The following is a 24,553-nucleotide window of genomic DNA, read 5'->3' as shown; positions in this document are numbered from 1 at the left end:
TATATGAGAGGGAACAGTCCTTTTGACAGTGGTGGTATCAGGTATGCATGGGCCCCTCACATAAAGAGCTCACCTTCCCTCTGCCATGGTCCTGATCCATACACCTCTGCTCTTGGAAGCTGCTATGGGAAAAAACCAAAAAGTTGGTCTTCTTCGAACGTTTCCTTTGTTCCCTATAAATGGTTGTGCAAGAGCTGCCACATACTTGTGAGCACAGCTAGAAAGAGGGGCATGATGCCTCTGTTTGCCTGCTTCATGTATTTTCTATAAGCAAGCTCCGAGGAATATTAGAGAAAGCAACTTGAGACTCTACACTGTCACCCTACTGACTTGACAAGGTGATTTCACTGTTTATCATTTGTGATAGAGCCAATCAAAGGTGGGCACATTGAGCTATGGCAAATGGATACAGGTCAGAGTCCTCAAGCTCTGTGCCTGTTTTTGAACGAGAAACAAAAACTGAATTTTTTTTTAAAAAAAACAAAACCTCACCATGTCCTCGTTCTATTAAGTGGCTAGTAGCCTGTCAGCCTGAATCTGAGCCCAGCCCACAGATAACAGTTAGGACTGGATTCATCGAAGGGCAGCAATTATTTAGAGACCTTCATTCCAAAAAGGTTTGTTTCCAGCATAACATTAGTGCACATGCACAGCACTGCAATCATGGATGGTGTCTATTTTGCCTTTCCTGTATCTGAAAAAGGTTGCGTGCCCAGGTGTGCAAACCAGTGTGAGGGTCTGAGTTCAAGAAACCCAGTTCATTCAAGGCATCATATTTAAATTTGGTTTTGTATTTGACAATGTCAGGATGTGAGTTATTTATTTTTTTTATCTCTGAAAGTAAATTTTTTTACCTCCAAAATCCTCCATTTAAGGTATAAATTCCAAAGTGTAAAGAAAATGCAAAGGAGCTTTGTAAACTATTCAAGTGTGTATGAGCAGGTTTGAATTTGTATTCGGCACAAATTCACAATTCACACATTTTCAATTTGACTTTATTTCAATCCTGCTCTTAGAAGCTTCTCTTATTGTGGTTTTTTTTTATTATTATTACTGCTTCTGAAATAATGCTTTTTTAATTTTAGTTTGGAGTTTTAAAACATTTGTTCATCTTCATGCATGACTAGAAGCCCAGTCCTAACCCCAGCTAGTCCATAGCCAACTGAGCACATGCTACACACTATGGTGGGGGAGGGTGATCAGATGGTAAGGAGAGATGGTGAGAGATGAGAGGTAAGTAAAAAAAAATCTTTTTTTTAACCCCAGTAGGCAACCTCTTTTGTCCCAGTAGGCAACCTGACCATCAGTGGGTCTCCTTGGACGCATGCTAGCTATTTTGCTGGTGCAAATCCGAGGAGAGGAGGGGTGTGGGTCCAGGCCAGGAAAGGATCCTGCATGTGCAACTGCTGCCAAGAGCCTCCCACCCTCAAACTGACCCCCAGTTCAGCCCACTCTTCACCACAAACTGTCCTTGAAACACCCCCACCACCTTCCCTGCACCAGTGTCTGGGCAGTTCTGACATGCGCATAGACCCTCCAGCAATTTCTACTGACTGCTCTGTGAAGTGCAACTTTTGCTCTGTCACAGGGTCATGGATCACTAGATACATTACCATAACTGGCCCATAAGACTGGGCTGTTATAATCACATGCGTGTCTACTCAGATGAGTTTCTTGGGACTTACTTCCAGGTAACAATGTACAGAATTTCAGCCAAGTGAGACATCTCATGGATTTTTGGGGGACATTCTTGTTTGGATAAAGTGCAAGACTGTGATCCATATTGCTAAACGTGACTGCAAATACAATTGAAATACTGTACCCATCTGGTTTTGGCTGTTGCTTTGGAAATATCACTAGGAACTCTGGCAGTCCAATACTGTCCTTCCCTCATCCACTGATCCAGCTGCACCAAAAATGGGTGTGCTATATCCGGGGGGGGGGGCAAATTGGGAAGCTTTGGAGGGGAAAGGGGATTTAAATCTCCTTATACCTTCATAAGCTTCCCACAGCCCAATCCTGAGCTGCCCGGCGCCCATAGGAGCAACAGTACCAAAATGGCTTCCACTGCAACCTATGAGCACCAGGCAGCTGCTGGCATCTCCTCAGGGGAAGGAGACATTCATTCCCTTCCCCCTAGCCCCGCAATGGGGCTACTCAGGTATGTGCTGGCACAGAATTGAGATGCCCCATGTCAGACTGGAAGCCTGACGTGGGGTTCTGGATCTGGTGGAGCAGAGCTCTACTAGTCCCACCCCACTCCCTACCCCTACCCCACTGTCCCCACACTCCAACTGCCCTGGAATGCCTCCCCCCCCCCGACAAACCTCTCCACCACCCGTTGCTCTTCCCTTGCTCCAGGCAGCGTGCAGCAGTCTTCTGGCTGGCTCTGGGTTCAGCATGGACTTGCTCAGGACTGGGCTCCCACTTCTCAATGGATCTCCTCAAACCTGTACTAGCTATTTCCCTGATGCAAGTGCGAAGAGAGAAAGGGGATGGGAAGGTTGCACAAGGAGGGGACAGGATCCTGCATGTGCCATCACATCTGGAACCACACCTCCAACAGTCTCCCCACCCCCACTGTTCTGCTTCCTCCACACCTGGTCAGAGCCCAAGCTAGGCAATGTCTGTCACTACTCATGATTTCATCTGTACATTCTTTTTTACTGAAAAAAAGTGAAAGCAAAGCCAAGGTTCCAAAAACGGAATGAACATTCGCTACCCATGATAACAAATCATATTGACACTTCCGTAGTAAATCATTCCATTAGCAAGACATGTTTGAATTGCAAATCTCACGGATGCAAGTAGTTTTTATCTGCACTAAATGATTCTGATAGCTGTAAAGTCTTAGCAATAGAGTTTACCCACATTACTGATGTGCTCTGAATTATAATACAGAATAAGGACAGCTTTTGAATTGCCTGTGCTGCCTGCCCATGTTCATATAAGGTATTGCTTCTCATTGTATGAGGCACCATTAGGAATATCACTGGCAATGAGTTCCATATGTTTCATTAATAGTGCAGTCTTATGCATGTCAGCTCAGAAGTAAGCCAAATTGAATTCAATAAGGCGGGCAGCACAGTCCTCTCTGCCGCTCTCTGCTGACGGAATGTGTGTTCCACAGCAGAATTGCCTGGTGGAATCCAGGTGGGAATCTAGGATCCAGGTGGAAGTGCTGGGATCCTTGTCCACATCATGCAACCTTGTCATGCTCACCAACACCTCCTGTGAACACAAGAAGGACATCAGCACAGTTACTGGTGGCTGCACACTGATGGCAAAAACAACATCCACCAGCACCAAGTGAGTTGGCAGAGGGCTGGCAGTGGGATGGATAGAGGGAGGGAGTGGGAGGAATGGGTGTTTCTGAATGGGGGTAGGGAAGAGGTGCAAGGGGTGGATCCAGTGGCAATGATGCATGCTGAATCTTATACCGTTTGTAAAATTTCTCTGCCCATCTGTTCTCCTTGGACATATGCCACCAAATTCTATGAATGATCAGTGGGGATATCCCAGGATGCCATATCCTCAGCAATGGGAGTAGAATCTCCATGCAACTATCTTGAGAGGGAGCTGAAGGGGCAGCATCACAAGAGGAGCATAAATAACCATGAAGGTGAACAACTCATGGACTTCTGAGTTTTGTGTGATAGTCTTTACTAGTGCCCTTTCAGTGGTCACTTTATAGCTGTGAATCATGCTTTGTGTGAATCGCACCAATACCATCTCCATGGCAACTTGGGCACTTGTGGTAGAAATATGAGCTGCCAGCTCAAGGTGATTCTCTTCCAGTGCTTTCCGAGTAACCATTAGCTTTATGAATCAGCCTTCATTCTGTAGCCAGATCTTTGTATCTCAGTTCTGTTTCCAAAGCAGTTGTTGAATGCCAAGGTGCAGAGGGGAATGGTACAACTTCCTGGATCTCATTCTATAAAGGTCTAATCATCCTTGACAAGTGCAGGTTGACGGTAGGACAAACACCTCATCCCATGTACCTTTCATCCTTCTGTACTGTAGGAAAACATAGTGTTTATCTTGGCGTTGATGCTAAATAACCCTCTTTTTTATTACATGCCCATCCTCAGGATAGACTGTTGATCTTGGAGAGCAAACAATACATGCCATCTAAATCTTTGCGGGAATTCGTATCCTTAATATGTAGATTCAGCAAATTGCACTCTCTTTATTGCCCTGTTTATCTTTGTTTTTCATACAGGTGCAAAATGCCTTTAAAGAGTGTGTGTGTGTGTGTGTGTGTGTGTGTGTGTGTGTGTGTGTGTTCTTGCTTACAGGCATTATCTCCCCCTGTTGTCCATAGTTATAAAATGCAGCAATCTGGAACATGAGGACGATGCATTTCCTTGCTGTTGTTTTGTAACCTGACATGAAGTAGACAGACACCTTCTGAAGTTTTGTGCATGCTGTGCTTTTTTTTTAATGCTTTGCTACAACAAGAAAAGCCTTTCCTTTTAACCTGGCTTCCTTTGAAGAAGTGACTCAGGCAGCTTCATGGCCTCTCAAGGTAAGTGATTATATATAATCTATATAATCTATCAAAAGATGTTTACTGAAAGGGAGGGGGGGGAAATAACGCCACCCTTATAGTATAGCAATCAGCAATCTGATTAAATGGGAAAGTGACAACTCCAAGACATGGTAATTTCTGTTATGCCTTATGATGCGAATGGAGGTGGAAATCTCTAGCCGAATGTTAACTGTGATACAGAAACTTTAACTTGCATTTCCTCTCAGATGTGTGGTGTTGGTTATATGTGTGCCTGCCTGTGTGTGCACGTGCATGTGATTTATTCCACAATAGAAAACATGGAAAGGTCATGTTTCCATTAAAAGGTCAGCATCCTTCAAGTGCTGTTCACTTGAGAATATTGCATCAGCAAGTACTAATCATTTCGAACACGGTTGGCAACATTCCTGCTAAGAAGCTTCTGAAGGACAATTGAAGGCGATCAGACTGATGGGTAGTTCTTGCCATGTATTCTTCTTAATCTGTGGCAGCTAACTTCTCATTGCAAGCCAAAAATCCAGGCAATGGGAAATCTGTATTAAAAAAAGTAAGGTCACATTTTGAAAACAAAGGAAAATTCTTCTCGTTCACCTTCCAGCATCACTGAGTTACAGAAGAGTTATGTAACAGTACTGAACAACTTATTTTCTTCTCATAGAAAAATTAATATGCAGTGTTCCTATAATTTGGCTAGTCTTTGGTGCTGAGTAGCTGTTATGGCACTGTTTCTGGCATACCACTAAATATGCGGTCACTTTGGTGAGCATGAATCAATATACTTCCCAATAAGGTAGAAAGAGGTCACTTCCCTATTTGTAAAATGGGGTCATGGCCTGCCTTGCAGGACTGTTGTGAAGAAGAAACCTCAGTAGATATGATAAAGAAGTTTGAAAAACTGAGTGTGATGTTGAAATGATCAGGGGTTATAGTGCTGTGGAAGGAATCGAGCAAGATCAGGTAGGATAAAGCATCTTTCTAGCAGCAAAGGAACATCATGCATAAATCCACACTGAGTAAGCAGCAAGTCGTTTGCAAAGCACATCATTCCTCTTATTTACAACATGGTATATATTTGGTTGCAGAAAAAGCCTGAAATTGAATCTTCAGTGCCTCCATATCACATCCACCCCCTTCAAATAATGCAAGCCGCTCTTCCAAATGCTTTCAATTTCCATGAATATTTAGTACATCGGCTGCTTGATTTTCTGCAGCTTGGTCTGACCAACAAGGGAGACTCTGGTTTGTCTGTCTTTTTTCTTTCTTCACAAATGATACCAACACTTGGCTAGTAAAACTCCATAGCTTTTCATGTAACACGAGTTTCTGCGGCACCGGGGACTGACTCGGTGAGGTAAAATGATGCAGGAGATAATATGAAATATTTACGACCCAGTTATACATTTTTAAAAAGCCAGATAGAAATTCAAAGGGATTCCTCCTCCTTCCTCTGGTCTCAGACTTTGATAGAAAGCTGTGGCTGCAATGATAAATTAAGATCAAAATGAGATTACGTGATGAAACAGTCACATTCAGATGAAGCAAAGGGTCTCTTTTAGACCCACAGCCACAGGGGGGGAAAAAAAACACATCAAGGTTGCTGCCAAATTACCAGAGAGATATTGTCACACACAGTGTCTCAAAATGGGGTACCTGAAGGACATTTAAAAAATCCGGAGAAAGCAAGAGTGAGCAGACTGCAGTCCAGGAGAAAACATGTGAGAGATCTGGATACCTGGGTTGCCTTTGACATGAAAGGAGATAGAAAGGAGATGGACAGGCAGTAACAGAAGAAGTGGGAGGGAAATCTGGAGACCATAAAGAGTCTGAGGCTCAAACCAGACATCCCGTGGAATGCACATTGTGGAATGGGGGCCTTTCCTTTTGTTTTTTTTAAACAGAGGCTGAAGGCTAGGGGGCTTTAGGACTGTGCTCCTACCAGTAGTCTCATTCCAATTGTGACCCCCACCCTGGGTGCTATTTTATAGAGGAAAAAATATGTGCATGGAAGATGCAATCAGGATCAGGACCATGGAAATTCAAAAAAAAAACCCTACCACCCGCCATGGTTCTACTCCATTTCACCCATTTCTGGCTGCTATTCTTAAAAGGAATAACAAAACAAAAAAACTACTCCTCGTAACATGTACTTGACGCTTACGGGCTAAGCAGATTGCTGCACAGGGTGGTGTGATGGGATTGCATTCCTTTAGTGTAGGGGTCAACAAACTTTTCAGTATGAGGGATGCATCATATATTTTACACATTTTCACGGGCTGAAAAAAAAAATAACATTTTATATACAGTGGAGGCAAGCAATACATGGTACACTGTCTCTACCCAACCTGTTGTAGAAACTGGTTTGTTATTTTATGTCACTGTTGAAAAGTCAACATGCGGAATCTTCATTCATTTCATCATCAGGGGTGTGGGTGAATAATTATGGTTTGAGGGTCTTAAAGCATATGCCCCAGCTGTCTGAAATGAGGGCTAACCAGGCTGACACCATACTGGCCAAATGGAAAGGAGAGCAGTGGACAACACTGCAACAGAATAGTCAACAGTTTTTTGTTTTTTTTTAAATTAGTATCCAGCCCTATTGCTGACCCTACTATAACAGCGTATCTTTCCAGATGATAATATCAGGCACTTACTGAGGGATGTCACACTGTGACAGTGCATCTACTCTAAACTTGTGTGTAATTCTATCATTGTGCCACGTGAAATCAGCCCAGAGACAAGACTTTTGTAAAATAATACACTCCAGCTGAAGTCCTATGCAAAGTCCTATGTCTGTAAGTCCCATGAAATTCAGCGGGGCTCATTTCAGAGTGAACATGCACAGGAACAGACTCCTCATTACTCCTACGATCCTATAATTGACAACACATGACCACCTATTTTCGTCAATGATTTGTTAACTCGGTTTCTTGCAGATCCTCCAAGCCAAATACATAAAACCACACAAGAGCCTCTTCCTGGTTCTCCAGAGCCTCTAGATCAATCTAACCCTTCAGAAACGTCCGTTGTCTGGAAACAAGCCCAATCTCCTGCCGCTTTGCCTCCGGGTCTAGAATACCTAAACCAGGTTCTGTTGTCTTTCCAAACACTAATGTTAAAGTTGTAGTAGATGTTTTCAAAAGGCTTATCTTGCTGCTGCTTCTACCTTTACTGAAATGATTGGCCATGCTTTTATCCCCTGTGATTCTGTAATCATTTATTTCATTTCAATTTGGGATCATGCTAGGCTCTCTTCTCTTATAATTTACTCTCCATTTTCATAACATTTTTTTTTCCTCAGTAATACAGAGTAATGCCATATGGTGCTCTGTTTTTTCCCTTGGAGTAGTTTTGAAATGCCTTTGCAAACTCCTTAGGGATGCCACACATCAAGACAATGTGCAAACCATACTGCAGTGGAGAAACCAAGTGACAAGCATTGCTTGCTCCAGGGGGATAGAATGGTGGCGTTGTATTTTCCATCCATCCCATCTGCCACTTTTTCTCAGTGAGTGGTGAAGGCAAGGCATTCTCTTACTTTGTGTGTTAGGATGCGTAGCCTAGCAGAACCCCAAACTTTTAATGTTTCCCAAAATTTTACTTTTTCCATCAAAGCCAAAAATGTCAGATCCATGAATGGTACTTCTGGCTACCACCAGTTACCGAGTCGTTGAGGACCACTTCTAATTACTCAACTGCCAAGAAAAGACAAAGAATCAGAGACCAAAACTGATCCCAGAACAAGATCTGAGGGCAGATGATAGCCATATTGCAGCACCTAAGCAAATCTAGGTGATGTCACTGCCTGCATAGGTGACTGCCTGAGAAAGCCACTTACACCACCTTGAATTCCATGATGACAGATGGGATATCAACAAATATAGGCCAGTTTTCTTGAACATAGTATTCTGTATAATTTCTTTTCTGATTTAAAATGCTTAATGTTAACTATGGTATAATAGAAGTATCCTGGCAAGCTATTGCCTCCCAAAGGTTAGTGTTGGGTGAGTTTCCTAAGGCTGATGTGAAAATGCATCCTGATTGTATCTTCAGATTTGAAACATAGATTGTGTTTGGAACAGCTCGATGTGTTGTTGTGTTTTGCTATAAACCTGTCAACATACAATCAGCTTAGACCTAATAATAGATATAACATTTTAGATAGAGACTTGTGTGTCCTTGGTACTTGGCTTGATTTGATTTTAGCAAGGCTGAAATCGTATACAAGGTTACCTGGGAGTAAATCTACTGAACTCAATGGAAGTTACTTCTGAATAGACATGCAAAGCACTGTGCAATAAATCCATTGTCTCAAGTGCACTTGACTCTATTGGATTGTGCCCTTGTATTAGCCAGCAAATAGTAAATTTGATTTGATGAGATCAAATGGCATTATAAATGGCATTATTGGGCTGCATGTTGTGGGTTTGTATGTATAGCATAGAGGGTGAATATTACCAAAGCACCAACAAGGATATGGAAGCCATTTTATAATGCTTGGTATAACTGTCCATGATTCTGACTGTATGTTTGGGAGAAGAGCAAAGATTTCTAAGGTATGTTGATGTTGTGTAGCTATTCCTGCAAAGGACTCACTCATTCCATCTGATCTTCTTCTGCAGGATCAGGTTTGTAGATTTAAAGAAGCTGGCTTTGAGGTTTTCTTAAAAAGCAAAACTTTTGATTTTTAGCTGGACCGAACTCTGGTGAAATCAAACCTAAAAAATGAAGGCTTAGAACTCTTGTCACACCACCACTGTACTTAGATCTAAGGGTTCTTGCCTGGGAATATCATGTCTGATCAAACACTTTCAAATACTCCAAGAAAATTATTAATAGAAAACCTTACAACAACAAGGGCAGAGCTGCTTCAGAAAGCAAGTTTTGGAACTGCACTTGGAGTTTGCCCCCACATTTTCCTGACTGTTCTGGATCCTGAAGTACGAGAGAGTGATATTAAAGAATCAAAGACAAACACTGTCAAAAGTGATCCTGCCAAAGGCACTATTGGAACTAGAGTTGCATTTCTATTCTAGGTAGTTGTGTTTCTGATTTTAATGTCGTTTTCTCTTGATCACTGAATTTCCGCATTCTGCAAAGTGGACGTACAACAAATTGCTTCCTCAAGTCACCATTTTGTTTTGATTTTGATTGCCTAGATCAGTGTTTCTCAGCCTTTGATCTACAATGTACCACATCTCATGGTCTATCTTAAGTACCACAAACATGGTGACGTCAACCCATGGCCCCGCCCCTTCTGGTCCCACCATTAAGAAGTTCCCTAGGAAGGGAGAAGGTGGGAAATGTTTGATCTCTTACTGGCCAGCAGCTCACCAGCTGATTGTCTGACTGCTGCCAACAATCAGCTGGTAAGCAGGAACCTACCTGAGACAGAAGTTGATCCTTCACCAAAATGGCTTGGGCAGCAGAGACGGAGCTTTGTGAGGAGGAATAGCTTTGCATACCACTGGGCAGTAGCTCAGGTACCACTGGTGGTACACGTACTGGTTGAGAAACACTGGTTTAGATGTTCTGGATGTCTGGGGAGTCATTTCAGTAATTGAGCATGAGATAATTTAGGGCCCAATCCTATCCAACTTTCAAATCTGGTGCAGCCGCAATGCAGCCGAGAGGAAAAGGAACAAACATTCCCTTACCCGGAGGAGACCTCCATGATGGTCCCCCTACTGCAGGATGCACCTCATGTCCCATTGGCACAACTGCACCAGTGCTGGAAAATTGGATAGGATTTGGCCCTTACTTACCTCCCTTTCAAACCAAACTGAGAAATAACTTGACTGTAAAGCATCACTGTCATACACCTCATCTTTCTTGGGCAGCCCAATCCTAACCTGTGCTGGTGCAGTAGGACTGCATGGCCTCCACTGATTCCAGCACAGGTAAAGAGGAAGCTGGAGGTTCCCTGGAATACGAGAATATTTTCCCCCTTACCCCCAGTAATGCTCTAACCCACTAGACAGGAAAGCACTCCTCTCTGGCCTCTTAAGGGGTGGGGACAGGACAATGGCAGGGATGCAATCCTCAGGATTGCACTGCTGCCAGGGTCAGAAGGGGGGTTAATTTACAAAAGTCATCGCTGGATTCCTGGGGGTGCCGGGCTCCCAAAGCTTCTGACTATGTAAAAATAATGTTTAGAAAACACTTTCGGTTTCATGACCGAAAACATATGGCATGGGCCACTGGCATAAATTTCTATCTTTCATATCTTTTGGTAGAATGTACTTTTTACAGGGCAGGAGGCCTGGTCTAGAGGGTTGAGCCTCCATTTGCCTGAAGATAACATCCGAAGGTCACCAGTTCGAGGCCAGCGGCACCGTGCGACCTTGAAGCAGATGACAAGCTGAGCCGAGCTATTCCATCTGCTCTGAGTGTGGGAGGATGGAGGCCAGAATGTGCGACCAGATCAAGAAAGAAACATCTGAATGTTGTGGTTTCTTGAAAGACAGAAACCTTCTTTCAAATTGTAAAAATCCCTATGGGGATTTAAATTGCCTGCCTATGTAAACCGCCTTGAATAAAGTCTAAGAAGAAATCTGAGGACCAAGAAAGGCGGTATAGAAATACCTGTACTATTATTATTATTATTATTATTATTATTATTATTATTATTATTATTATTATTATTGCCTTATAAGAACTTCTGATAATTTTTTTCAAACTGATCCCAGCACAAGATAGATTTGACCAGACCTCCTTTGGGTTCCTTCTACTATACCACACTATGCAAACTATTCCTGTTTAGTAGCATCTAGTATGGATCAAAGTGAAAGTTTTGAAATGTCATCAGCTTTCCACAGTCCTTATGTTGTCTTATTTATTTTCTTTTCTGAACAGTTGGACCAGATCATTATTCACCAGCAAGTAGAGCTTCTTCAAGGTATGAAGTTCAGCCAATGTTTGTAAAAAGTAAAAACTGGCTGAGACACAGTGGTGGCAATTAATAGGCCCAGTCAGGGGAATAGATTTTATTTGAACAGGAGAGAGTTTCTCTGAAACTCCCTCTCCCTCTCTGAAAGGACTGGGATATGAAAATTCTTAACAGCTGGTCTGTGCTCAGATGTGCTAACAGCCTATAAAAATATTAAATGATCACATTAGAATATGAATCTAGAAGAAAACAGACTCAGATATAAGTTCACCTATAGAACTGAATCTAAAAGTTCATCAGAGATCTTTCTTACAGCCCAATCCTATGCTGGACTGGGCTGCCGGCTGGAGCACTTTGTAACAGCGAAACAGAGTTCTGCTGTCACAAATGGCTGCCAATGGGGCACAAAGTGTTGTGTTGGTGGCCGTTCTGGGAACGCTGCTTCATCACACCCAACAGAGCAGGTAAGGCAGCGGTGAAGGTGGGGAAGGGGCAAAATGAAGTGGGGAGGGGACAAAACTGCGTTGGGAGGGGAAGCAACAGGGTGGGGAGATTGCGGGATGGGTGGATGCAGCGGCAACTGTGCATGCCAGATCCTATCCCTTAATTCTGCAGCCTCCCTGCCCCCTTGCTGTCCCTCAGACTTGCACCTGCTACAGAGCTGGTGCAGGTTCAAAGACCTATTGCAGAACAGGATACTTACAGAGGGGTAAGGGATTTGGAAGCTTCCTGATCCACCGCCTCTGCTGGATACAGTGCCTTCAATTGTGGTGTAGCTGTACCAGTGGGGGGGATGAGATTGGGCCCGAACCAATTATTTGGACGCTAAATACATTTCTGCATGTTTGGCCTTATTTAGTTGTACTTGGGACTGAGACCTGCAGCAAATATGAGATAAAAAACTGCTTGGGACAAAGAGTTTACTTTGCAGTGGAGGAAAATGGCTGCTTTGATCGCAACTTCTGCTCACCCTTACGGTCTTTCACCATAAGGATTACAGACAATGCCGGTCGAGAGGTGATTACTGTGAATAGGCCTTTAAGATGCAATAGCTGTTGGTTTCCATGTTACCTACAAGAGGTTAGTAGATCCTAACAACCTCTTTCATCTATTAACCAATGTACTTTGCATGTATTTTTGTGCTCAGATGTGTATGCAAGCACTGGAAGCAATGCAATGTAAGATAGACCACATCCACACCTTAGTGCACATTTCAAGTCCCATTTATCCTACAATGCAGTGGTTCCCAAACTGTTTTGACTTGCGGCTTCCTTGACCTTTTGGGTCATTGGTCATGGCTCCCCATTAGGGTTACAATCCTATACATTGTATAGGGCAGCAGATTTTTCATGAGGATTCCACAGCTCCTCTGGCTGGTTTCCATGACTCCCTGGGGAGTCATGGCTCACAGTTTGGGAACCACTGCCACAGTCCTTTAAATTAAATAAAGGAGGTACTCTCCTTTGCAGTTTAAAGGATCCTACTGGAGAAGAGTTAGGCTTGGGGAATGATGCATGAGGGCATGATTTTTCTGAGACCAATTTCTCCCCCATGTGGTACAACAATCTCACGATTAGCAATATCAGAGAGATGGGCTGAAGCATATCCTCCACATTTCTATCACCCTCTTCCTTGGAGGGGGAGAAGCAGAGGCAGGCAAATCACCAGTTAAGGGAGAGACAGCATTTGGCATGCCACCACAGATTGTCAGGAGGTTTGGGGCCAGTCCTGGGGTCATAGGGAGCACATGGCAGGCAGAAGATTCCATGTTTGATCTTGACATCTCCAAATAAGACTGAAAAAACCCTTGTCTGAAACCCTGAAGAGCTGATGCAGACTGGGTAGACAATATTGTCTACCTAGATGGTAGAGCAACTGATAGACTGGTCACTGATTCAGCAGACGGCAGTGTTGAATAATCTTATAGACAGTAGAGGAGATGATAAAGGGTGAAGAAGGAAAGTACAGTTCCAACTTTATATGAAACAGATAATTATTTTGTTAGAGAACATAACTAAACCAACAAAGCAATTTTATATGCACTTACCTGGGAATAAGCCCCATTAGATACAGTGAAAGCACAATCCTATGCATGTTTCCTCAGAAGTCCCATTATAGTCATTGGGGCTTACTCCCACGCAAGCATGGATAGGGTTGCAACCTGAGATCTACTTCTGAGTAAACATGCATGGGATGGTGCTGTGAATATATTTGCAATGTTGTTAGCAGTGCAGATTTTTTTAAAATGAAAATTTTAGTTTTTAAATTGAAAATGAAAATGAAATAATAGTAATTATCTTTGTAAGGTACATGATAGTTTGTCACATTTTCTGATTATCCAATAGCTAGAAGTCCAGTCTCCTCCTGGGACCACAGTCGGCTATGTAGTGCAAAAATGGGACCCTGTTCTGCCTAAATTCACGATCAGGAATGAGAGCAACGAAGATGTGTTGAAGATAATTGGCCCTTGTGCAACATGCGGTTGCTTTGGAGATGTTGATTTTGAGGTACTTTTTTCATAACGCTGCTTGGCATTCAATTTTTTGGGGTTTTAAACCTACACGAAATATTGTCAGGCAACATGAGATATGTAGAATAAATAAAGTTGATGTCCCTCAACAGAGCCAATTTATGCTACTAGCAAGCAATGTTTCTGAGAGAAAAACACACAAGGCAAAATCCTTAATGCTATCTAAACGAAGACATTTTAAGAACATTAGAAGAGCATGGCTGAATCAGGCCAAAAGGCCATCTAGTCCAGCCTCCTGTATCTCACAGTGGCCCACCAGATGTCTCAGGGAGCACACAAGACAACAAGAGACCTGCATCCTGTTGCCACTTCCTTGCATCTGGCATTCTTAAGTAGCCGGCTTATAAAACCAGGTGATTGCACATACACATCATGACTTGTAACCTGTGATGGACTTTTTCTCCAGAAATTTGTCCAGTCCCCTTTTAAAGGCATCTAGGCAGGATGCCATCACCACATCCTGTGGCAAGGAGTTCCACAGACTAATTATATTTTCTTTTGTCCTAACTCCCCCAACACTCAATTTTAGTGGATGTCCCCTGGTTCTGGTGTTGTGTGAGAGAGAAAAGAACATCCCTCCATCCACTTTATACATCCCCTGCATAATTTTGTGTCTCAATCCTGCCCCCCCCCCCTCAGGTGCCTTTTTTTCTAGACTGAAGAGCCACAAACACTGTGGCTATTTTCATAATTTCAAAACATTTTCATAATGTTTAGTTTTCATACACTAATCCATTAGTGTAAGTTCTAGTCAGAAGTAAGCCACATCAATGGTAGTTACTCCCAGGTAAGCATGTGTAGGGTTGCAGCCTTAAACCATGATTGGGAGGCTTTAAAAGTATTTGAAGTTAATAGTTTGTGCATGACACCCTTATTTTCCTTATGTTCCATTGAAAGCACAAATGGCTGCAGGATTCTTTCCAATCTTCTCTTTTGTTTTGGTTTTCTGCAGGTAAAATCTCTAAATGAAACAGCAACAATTGGCAGGATTTCCAAGTATTGGTCTGGATTTGTCAATAATATCTTTACTAATACAGCCAACTTCGGTATTCAGTTTCCTGTAGATCTTGATGTAAAGATCAAGGCTATAATGATTGGTGCTTGCTTTCTCCTAGTGAGTATGCATCCTATACTTTGTCCAACATGTTCTGGAGACAGTTCAGAATTACAACAGTCTTGTGAAATAAGTTATAAGAATATAAGAACATAAGAACATCCTCGCTGAATCAGCCAAACGCCCATCTAGTCCAGCTTCCTGTATCTCACAGTGGCCCACCAAATGCCTCAGGGAGCATACAAGACAACTAAAGACCTGCATTCTGGTGTTCTCCCTTGCATTATTCTGACTAATGACTTGAATTTGGGCTTCCATTGTCCAAGTCCAACTTGCTACTATACAGTGACATAGCTAATGATCACGTAGCCCGGTGCCAAGCTCAAAATGTTGCCCTGGAAGTTATGTCACAACTGGAAGTGACATCACACCTGGGTTTTTTAAAAAGTGAAAATTGAAACCCACCTGCTCCCCCCAGCAGCTCACCACCCATTTACTCTGCTGCCTCCCCCCAGTCAGTGGCATAGCTAAAGCATCTATCTGCTACCTGGAATCAAAGACTTGTAGCTCCTCCTCCATGACAAAATCTAATTTAATTAATTAAGTAAATAAATAAAAAGTTATGGATTCCATGCTGTATCATAATAACATCTCATTGGCACTCAGAACAATCAGTATCACAGGCAGTTTTGAGTTAAACAAATCCACTTTTTGTTCCATAAGGCAGTTGTGTTTTCATTCTCTGGTTAATTGGCTATAACTTTTGATAGAATACAAATATTCCAATACAGTTTATTTCATTGCTTTCTGCATTAAATTACCTTTCCAATGATATATAACATGATGGTATTATTCTTACATACCAAGATTTTCACAAGTTTGGTCACTAGTATCAAGCTCAGCTTGCTGCCCCCCTTAAGCTTGATGCCTGGTGCAACTGCTACCCCCTGCACCCCCTTAGCTATGCCACTGCTACTATACCATACTGGTTTGTGTCCCATCTTCTTCTCTAACAGCCAATTCAAATGTGTGAGTCTATGCCTCCATATACCAATAAGTGAAGAACTATTTGTGTAAATGAAGGATGCACAGAAACAGCTTCAGCCATATGTACAACTGCACACAAAAAATACCCAGTCCTAAAACTGAGCTCTGTTAACAACTCTATTAACGGCAAGGTGGATCGGGCCTGGGAGAGGTTTGGCAGCAGCAGTGTCCAGATCCTAACCCCCTTCCTGGGTTCAGTCTGCCTTCATGCATCCACGCGAACTTGTGCCAGAGATATCAGCGGCTCAGGTCTGAGTAGACCCACTAGGCTGGCAGGAACCTTCCTGGGGCAAGGTAACAAATGTTACCAAAACTCTGGAGACCAAAACTCCTCTATGGCAGTGTTTCTCAAACTGTGGGTCAGGACCCAATAAATGGGGCATGAGCCAATTTCAGGTGGGTCCCCAATCATTTCAATATTTTATGTTTAATAGGTTAGACTTTATGCTAATTTGGGAAAGTGTTACAGACCTGTACTTTTAACAAGCTACTATGTATATTCTTTTAACAATGATAGTAAATGGGACTTACTCCTGGGTAAGTGTAGGTAGGAACTTTTTTATTGGACTGGCTGAGCTAGACATCTCTGCAGTAGATCAATGTGACTGAAACTTTAAAAGGTGGTAATTCACAGAGTCAAGAATAAAGCACAATTGTGGATTGTTTCAGAGTTAATAAGGCCAGTGAGCATTCTCTACTCTGTGACTGTACTTTCTCATTGTTCAGTACATGTACTGTGCAAGCATCACAGAAATGTGCCATGTGATTATTTCAAACTACTGCGGGTTGGTCAACGAAGTTGGTAAGACATACAAAGCTCATCTTGGATACATCTTTTTTTAAGTGCTGAGATATAAATCAGAAAATGATTCATAGTGCAATTCAAACCTGCCTATGAGCTGGTGAGATCATCCCTGCACTGGTTCCGAGTGTTGCAAATGTTCTGTAAGGCACATCTGCAACAAGTCAGGAACCAGCAGCTCCAGCAGGAAGGCCTGCCCCATCCAGCTAGCACTACCTCTGGAGCCCCAGCTGCCCCCAGCAGCTGGCAAAAGGAGGTAAGCCATCAAGTGGTGCAGGGGAATGGAGGGTGGTGGGGAGGGGGGCCTATCTGGGCATATCAGGTTTGGGAAGGGAATGGGATTGGCAGATACTCCTCCTCTGTATCCTAACCCCCTTCCTGGGCAACCCGGTGTTACAGCGGGCTCGGATCCAAGAAGCCCATTGGGCCAGCTGGGGTGTTACTTTGGGTAAATGGAAAAATATCCCTTTACCCCAAGGAGATCTCCAGCCACCATGCAGCCTGGCTCTGCCAGCACAGGTAGGAGGTTTTTATTCCATCACTTTAGTCCAACAAATCTAGAAATAAAACTCTCCTGACACTTACAGCTTTCCTGCTACTCCCAACACAGAAACCTTCTTTATGCAGAGGCATCAAACGCAAGAACCACTATAATAATAAAAAGACACTGGTATAATAAAAGCCTACAAGTCAGCCTTTTGATATTAATTGTTGCCTTCTTGTATCTTCCTCATCACTCACAGTTTATTTATTTGCAGGACTTAATGTTCTTTGAGAACTCCTTGGATGGATTGTAACAAGGAAGATGACAGAAACAATAAAATATGCAAACTACATTTCCGTAAGTAAGAATGAAACATAAATTGGTTGCCTTTACTTTGAAGACTTATACTGAAGACACTTTCTAATTCTTTTTCATTTTCTTCCAGCAGTCCCTTGAGCTTTGGATATTACTTTTGAACTGTACAATCCTCAGTTTTTTGTAAGGGGAAAAAAGGGGAGGCAATGTCCATGTTTATTAAACGATAACTTATGTAAATAGTCATTTCCTCGTTTTAATTGTGCAGATTCTTGCTAAACATACAGTTTACAAAGGAAGAGAATGAGGGGAAGAGGAAACACAAGCTGACTTTGTCATATGGCAATTCTCTTTGGACTTGTTTGATGTCTTTGCGCCAGAAAGCATGAAAGATTAGAACTAAGGCACACTGCTCCACTGATGAAAAAAATCTTTACTTACAGATCTCTTTGAAGTTTTGTGAATGTTGGTCCCAGCTATTAGCCAAAAGGGGGGAAAAAAAGGGTGGGTTTATTTCACTATATCCCAATAAGCTTTCAGAATTAGAGGTCAACTAATAGAGATGTCATCCACTGGGAGAGCCAAAGACTGATGTCTGTAGGAATGCTCGTGGGTGATGGTGTTAATTGCTCAGATTTAAGAGACACTTAAAACAACACAGTTAAAATTTATAGGTTCACTGGTGGCAATTGTCTCTTCCCTGAAATAGATGATGGATCAAAATGAATAAAACCAAATCATTTGGCAGGCATATGATAATGAAAAGAAATTTTTTTAAAAAAAATCTGAGGTTCTGAAGTGGCTTTTCAATACACACACATGCTAATGGCAGGGATTACTTGCTCCAGGATCAGGTCTTCCAAGGGTATAAGGTGAAACACTTCATGGTGTTTCATGAAGTGAAACACCTGGGGGCTGGGGATAAGAATAGGCCCTCAGTTTGGCTGTACTTGTCGTAAGAGGCGACTAAACAGCCACCGGGTAGATGGGACTCGTCAGTCTGGGAAAGCAGCTCATCTGAGAAAAGGAAAACTCTGATCCCAAACCTCCACTGCCTTGTGGCTACATCCAGTTACGGAAAAGGCTTCAGGAGTCAACCTCGAGGCAAAATCCGGAGCCGGAGTCCCTGAGGCAGTTCATGGCAATGAACATGGCAACACAGTCACGTTCTGGCAATTCCTGCGACGCCGCTGGAACCAACCGTATTTGCCTTTCCATTGGACCATTTCGGCAACGTGGAGAGGGGGGATTTGCTGCATGGGTAACAGCCTATCCTCCATACCTACTTTACCCAGGTTTCACGCACTGGAGAGGACACTCTGTTCCAGAACCACCATTCAGAGCGTGACACCATAGTCTTCCGAGACTGAAGGATGCCAACAAGAACTTCATGATGGAAGGGGATAATAGTTGCAGTAATCAACTTGTTCAATTTCAACTTACAAATTCATGTTCCTTTCCCAGAGCAGTAGTGTTGCTCCCATCTTTGGGTCCACCAAGCCCCTTAGGATGGTCTGCCAGCCCATGCTCAGCCGGTAAGCCCTGCGCCATGATCACCTAGATAATCAAGTAGCGCACTGCTATCAAAACAGTCACTAATCCCACAGCAAGCACTGAAGCAAGTAGGTGGGCCCCATGTAGGTCCTACCACTACTTCTACCTTTTCCAAGGCAAGCCTCCTGGTTGCTGGGGTGTCAGGGACATTAGGGCAGTGGATCCTAGGCTGGAAAATGGTGGGGCTATCCATAAGGCAGGTCCCAGCATGAAGAGTTCAGTCAGTGTTGAACACAAGGCTCAGGGTTCTGTCTCCACAGCCACTGGAGGAGGATGTACTCTGTGGAGAGAAGCATCTGCTTCATAACCCCCTCCCATCCTGAAACCAGTCTGAAGCAGCAGGGGACAGCTCTCCAGGAGGGGCAGTAGGATACTTGCCAGGTGAATAGAGAAGGATGACCCACGTGCCCAGCAAGTGGGTACTGTGAGTACAACAAGGAAGGAGACACCCTCCATTCAGGGCCAGGGGCTGAGGGGTCCCCAGTCCCATTGCTATGAGAGTTTTAATCTATAATCTATGAAAATCTTCATAGATTATTATAGTTTGGGAAGATTTTCATTTCCTAATGTTTTGCCCACAACTATGGTGAGCATTTTCAAAGGACTAGAGGTGAGAACCGCAGCCCATCTGTCTTAACCCAGAGCAACTAACAATGACTGTCCACTGATCTTGTTCACCATGTGTTCTTTCAAGGTGTATGCACTTTCTTTCTACAATCCAATTCTTTTACTGTTCCAAAATCCTGAATCCTAGTATTTCTAATTGCTGGAAGCCAAGCATTGCTGATGCTTGTCTTCTAGAAGGCTGCCTAGGAACTCTGTGCACACTCAGAACTCTAAGAAGTAGGGCATCTGGCACCCGGGCCTTATGTTTGACACCCCTGACCTAGAGCGTCAGCACAACAGTAGATGCGACTCCCGTCACACTGACACTCTAGGGCACCCGTCTCGTATCCTCCGGAGGAGGGGGGAGGGTGCCCTAGAGAAGCATTTTCTCTAGGGTGCCCTCCCTCTTCGTCTGGAAGATACGACACCGGTAACCCTAGAGCGTCAGCGTGATGAGAGTCGAATCTCCGAACGTGCTGCCTCTCTAGGGCATCTGTCTCCTATCCTCCTATAAAAGGGGAGCAGGGGGGTGGCTCAGTTGGCGTTCAGGCGCTTCTCGCTGCCTCTCCACAGCGCTCCTGGGCGCTCCTCCTCCAGCGGGGTGGCGAGGCTTGGGGAGGAGCCCCTGGACAGTCAGCACATGTTTTGCCCCATTTGCCCCCCTCTAGGTACGCCAGTGGTGCTTAGGGCAACCCAAAAAGTTAGTACCTTCTAAACTTCCATCTCCACCCCATAGAAATAGCACATTCGGACAGAACATTGTTTCAATGCACATTGTAGAATCTACAAGCATAAACATAAAATGATAGGGACATTCTCACCAATGATGTTGCTAGGGGAGTGTGGGAGGTGTGGACCACACCAGGTGGTACTTGGGGGGGGTGACACCACTAGTGACCAAAATTGTAAAAACTTGGTATTTTTGAATACACCAGTACTTACCATCATTTTATACAGGTATAGCCTAATTATCCATGAATTTTTCACCTACAGTTTTATCTCAACGTGATGAGAAGGGCCCTTTAAATCAAAGGAAAAAAGGTGTTTAACAATAACCTCATTAATGGGAAGAGGGCAGCAGACAATCCATCAATCATTCTCTCTCCAGGCACTTAGAACAGCCTCACTCCCAGGCAAGTGACCCCTCCCTCCCCCCCCCCCCCAAGCATATGAAAGAATGCAAGTCATTATAACCTCCTGCATTCTTTTCCTGCCCTGGGCTCCCAGGGAAGGGAGGGGTGCCTCAGAGTAAAGGCTTTCTAAGCACCTGGAGAGAGACTGAGTGCCTCTGTGTGCATTACAAAAAGTCAGCAAGGCTGTTTTAAAATTGCTGAGTAAAAGGACATTGTTTTTTAAATTGATTTGCTTTACTGCAGTTTTTGCCATCCACATGAGTTCTGGGAATGGAATAACCTCGTGAATAACCTGTATATCAGTTGATGTGAAATTACATGCAGACTGCAATGAAACAAACTCCATTTAGATATACGAGGGTCGCCCAGAAAGTAATGCACCACATTTTTTTTTCTTCAACAATTATTTATTGAACACAATGAAACTTACACACAAGAAAGAATGATCTTTCTTCTACACTCCCTATTTTTCCACGTAATCTCCATCCAGTTCTATGGCCTGCTTCCAGCGAGACACAAGGGCATGTATGCCCTGTCGGTACCACTCCTTGTTCTGGTCACGAAGTCATTTCTGCACTGTGCGAATCACCTCTTCTTCATCCTCAAAATGTCTTCTGCGAATGGCATCCTTTAATGGCCCAAACAAGTGGAAGTCTGAGGGAGCTAGGTCAGGGCTGTAGGGTGGATGGGGTAACACAGTCCAACCCTGTTTAGTGATGTGTTCCGAAGTCCTCAAACTTGTGTGAGGCCGAGCGTTATCATGTTGAATCAAACATTCACCTGGGTTGTTATGGCGCCGAAGTCACTGGAAGCGCTTCTTGAGTTTGGTTAATGTCTTCACATAAGCTTCAGAATTAATGGTGCTGCCTCTTGGCATCACATCAATGAGTATGATGCCCTCACAGTCCCAAAACACAGTGATCATGACCGGCAGAAGTAGTTGCTTTGAATTTTTTCTTCTGTGGAGATTGAGGATGACGCCATTCCATCGACTGTCGTTTTGTTTCGGGCTCAAAATGATGAACCCAGGTTTCATCACCTGTCACAATCCTGGACAAGAACGCTTCCCCCTCATCTTCAAAACGTTTCAGCAACTCAGAAGAAATGTTTTTTCTGAGAGATTTGTGGTCCACCATAAGACAGCTCGGAACCCATCGTGCACACACTTTTGAGTAATCAAAAGCACGGATGATTGCATCCACAGCTTCAGCGCCAACTGCCTAGTCATTATGCGTTGGTCCTTGCGAATGAGCACATCAGCAAGCTGCGTCTTGTCAGGTGTGACAGGTGTGTCAGGTGTGACAGCTGTGGATGGCCACCCCGAATGCTGTCAGGTGTGACAGCCGTGGATGTCCGCCCCTAACGCTGCAAATCTCTGCCGAACCGCCTTCTAATGGCCTCACCCTCTGTGCCCAGCGACTAACCATACTTCTGTCGACTGCAGATTCTCCATAAACTGTACACAAACGTTTGTGAATGTTCCCAACAGTTTATTTCTCCGCAGTGAGAAATTCAATGACGACACGCTGCTTGTAACGTACATCACTTACAGACGCCATTTTGAAACACTGCTGCAGCTATGCTATCTGTCTGAAGAAACCAAAAATTTGTGTGCGCACTCCTGAAAATTCAAATAATGTATATCTAAAGTTTCGCATTCGTACCATTACTGTAGGCTGAGAAAAAAAAATGTGGTGCATTACTTTCTGGGCAACCCTCCTATGTATTTTATTAAATGTTATGACCAAATAACCAGAAAAGGAAAACACAACTGCCTTCTTTAACAATAAGAGGATTTTCTTAACTCAAAACTGACAAATGAGACTGATTGTTCTGAGAGCCAATGAGGTGTTGTTATGACACAGCAGGGAACCAATAAAGTGTTGGTATGAGTCAGCTCTCATTTCCATGTATCAGAGCTGATACTAGAACTCTTATTCAGTTGTGTGTCAATACACTGGCCACTTTTTTTGTGTGTGTCAGTGACTGATTTGTTGGGTGACCTGTGCTGTTTTATAGTTAAATAAATAAAGTTAATGGTGGGGATGCCAAACCTAGTGATGACACTGCATTTAGGTTGTGTGCAAGCAGATAAAATGGAGGGAATCGAGTTATCTGGAATGCCAGATGTAGGAACTGCCAAAAATTTCACAGAATATCAGTACCTAGTATAATTGATGAGCCTAAGTAATGGGACGCAAGGTTGCCTGAGTGTACTGATCCCAGCACACACATAAGATGAGTTCTTCAAGGGCCATGCATTAATCAGCTAATATGTTCATTTCTAAGGAGATAGTACTCATGCAGTTTCTTTACCATCAGCTCCATTTTTACTTGGAGATGTTGGTTACAAAACAGTCTCAACAGGAAAAACTGCAAGGTATTAATATGGATCATTAATATGTTCATTAATATGTTCATTATTATGGACATTATTAATATATCCAAGTCTGAAATCTCTTGGACATAGTAAAGGTATATGTTTTCTTGACATGCTAAATGACTGTGCCTTAGAGCAGCTAGTCATGGAGCCCACCAGAGGACAGGTGACTATGGATTTAATATTGTGCGGTACACAAGACCTGGTTAGAGATGTCAATTTTACGGAGCAATTGGGGAACAGTGCTCATGCTGCGATGCGTTTCGACATGCACGTTGGGGGAAGAATACCAGGCAAATCTCTCACAAAAACCCTTGACTTCTGATGAGCGGACTTCCCTCAAATGAGGAGGCTGGTTAGAAGGAGGTTGAAAGGGAAGGTAAAAAGAGTCCAATCTCTCCAGAGTGCATGGAGGCTGCTTAAAACAACAGTAATAGAGGCCTAGCAGAGGTGTATACCACAAAGAAAGAAAGGTTCCACTTAATCCAGGAGGGTGCCTGCATGGCTAACCAGCCAAGTTAGAGAGGTTGTAAAGGACAAGGAAGCTTCCTTCCGTAAATGGAAGTCTTGCCCAAATGAGGAGAATAAAAAGGAACATAAACTGTGGCAAAAGAAATTGAAGAAGGTGATACGGGAGGCCAAGCGAAACTATGAGGAACGTATGGCCAGCAACATTAAGGGGAATAATAAAAGCTTCTTCAAATATGTTAGAAGCAGGAAACCCGCCAGAGAAGCGGTTGGCCCTCTGGATGGTGAGGGAGGGAAAGGGGAGATAAAAGGAGACTTCGAAATGGCAGAGAAATTAGATGAGTTCTTTGCATCTATCTTCATGGCAGAAGACCTCGGGCAGATACCGCTGCCCGAACGGACCCTCCTGACTGAGGAATTAAGTCAGATAGAGGTTAAAAGAGAAGATGTTTCAGGCTTCATTGATAAATTAAAGATCAATAAGTCACTGGGCCCTGATGGCATCCACCCTAGAGTTATTAAGGAATTGAAGAATGAAGTTGCAACTTGTCCCTCAAAACGGCCACGGTGCCAGAAGATTGGAGGATAGCAAATGTCACACCTATCTTCAAAAAGGGAAAGAGGGGGGACCCAGAAAACTATAGGCCGGTCAGCCTAACATCCATACCGGGTAAGATGGTGGAATGCCTCATCAAAGATAGAATCTCAAAACACATAGACGAACGGGCCTTGCTGAGGGAGAGTCAGCATGGCTTCTGTAAGG

At 43.4% G+C, this 24,553-nt stretch overlaps 1 protein-coding gene across 1 annotated transcript; it reads left to right on the top strand.

Moving 5' to 3' along the window:
• The first annotated feature begins 4,515 nt into the window (after window positions 1-4,515).
• PLSCR5 (phospholipid scramblase family member 5) lies at window positions 4,516-17,647 on the top strand. The gene is made up of 7 exons (XM_066620364.1): window positions 4,516-4,528; window positions 7,465-7,616; window positions 11,384-11,426; window positions 12,277-12,497; window positions 13,763-13,924; window positions 14,900-15,061; window positions 17,609-17,647. The coding sequence occupies exons 1-7, from the start codon at window positions 4,516-4,518 to the stop codon at window positions 17,645-17,647; spliced, it is 792 nt and encodes a 263-aa protein (XP_066476461.1).
• Window positions 17,648-24,553: the final 6,906 nt, after the last annotated feature.

The sequence above is a fragment of the Tiliqua scincoides genome, chromosome 3, assembly GCF_035046505.1.
Source record: "Tiliqua scincoides isolate rTilSci1 chromosome 3, rTilSci1.hap2, whole genome shotgun sequence".
Taxonomy (NCBI): Eukaryota; Metazoa; Chordata; class Lepidosauria; order Squamata; family Scincidae; genus Tiliqua; species Tiliqua scincoides.
Note: the sequence above shows the minus strand (reverse complement) of the source record. Positions and strands in the feature narration are given on the sequence as shown.

What these genes read in the sequence shown, in the direction of transcription:
- PLSCR5 (XM_066620364.1), top strand. An exon ending in GTCTAGAATACCTAAACCAG is followed by an intron (nt 7,617 to 11,383) that starts GTTCTGTTGTCT and finishes TTTTCTGAACAG; the next exon opens with TTGGACCAGATCATTATTCA. An exon ending in GCAAGTAGAGCTTCTTCAAG is followed by an intron (nt 11,427 to 12,276) that starts GTATGAAGTTCA and finishes GGCCTTATTTAG; the next exon opens with TTGTACTTGGGACTGAGACC.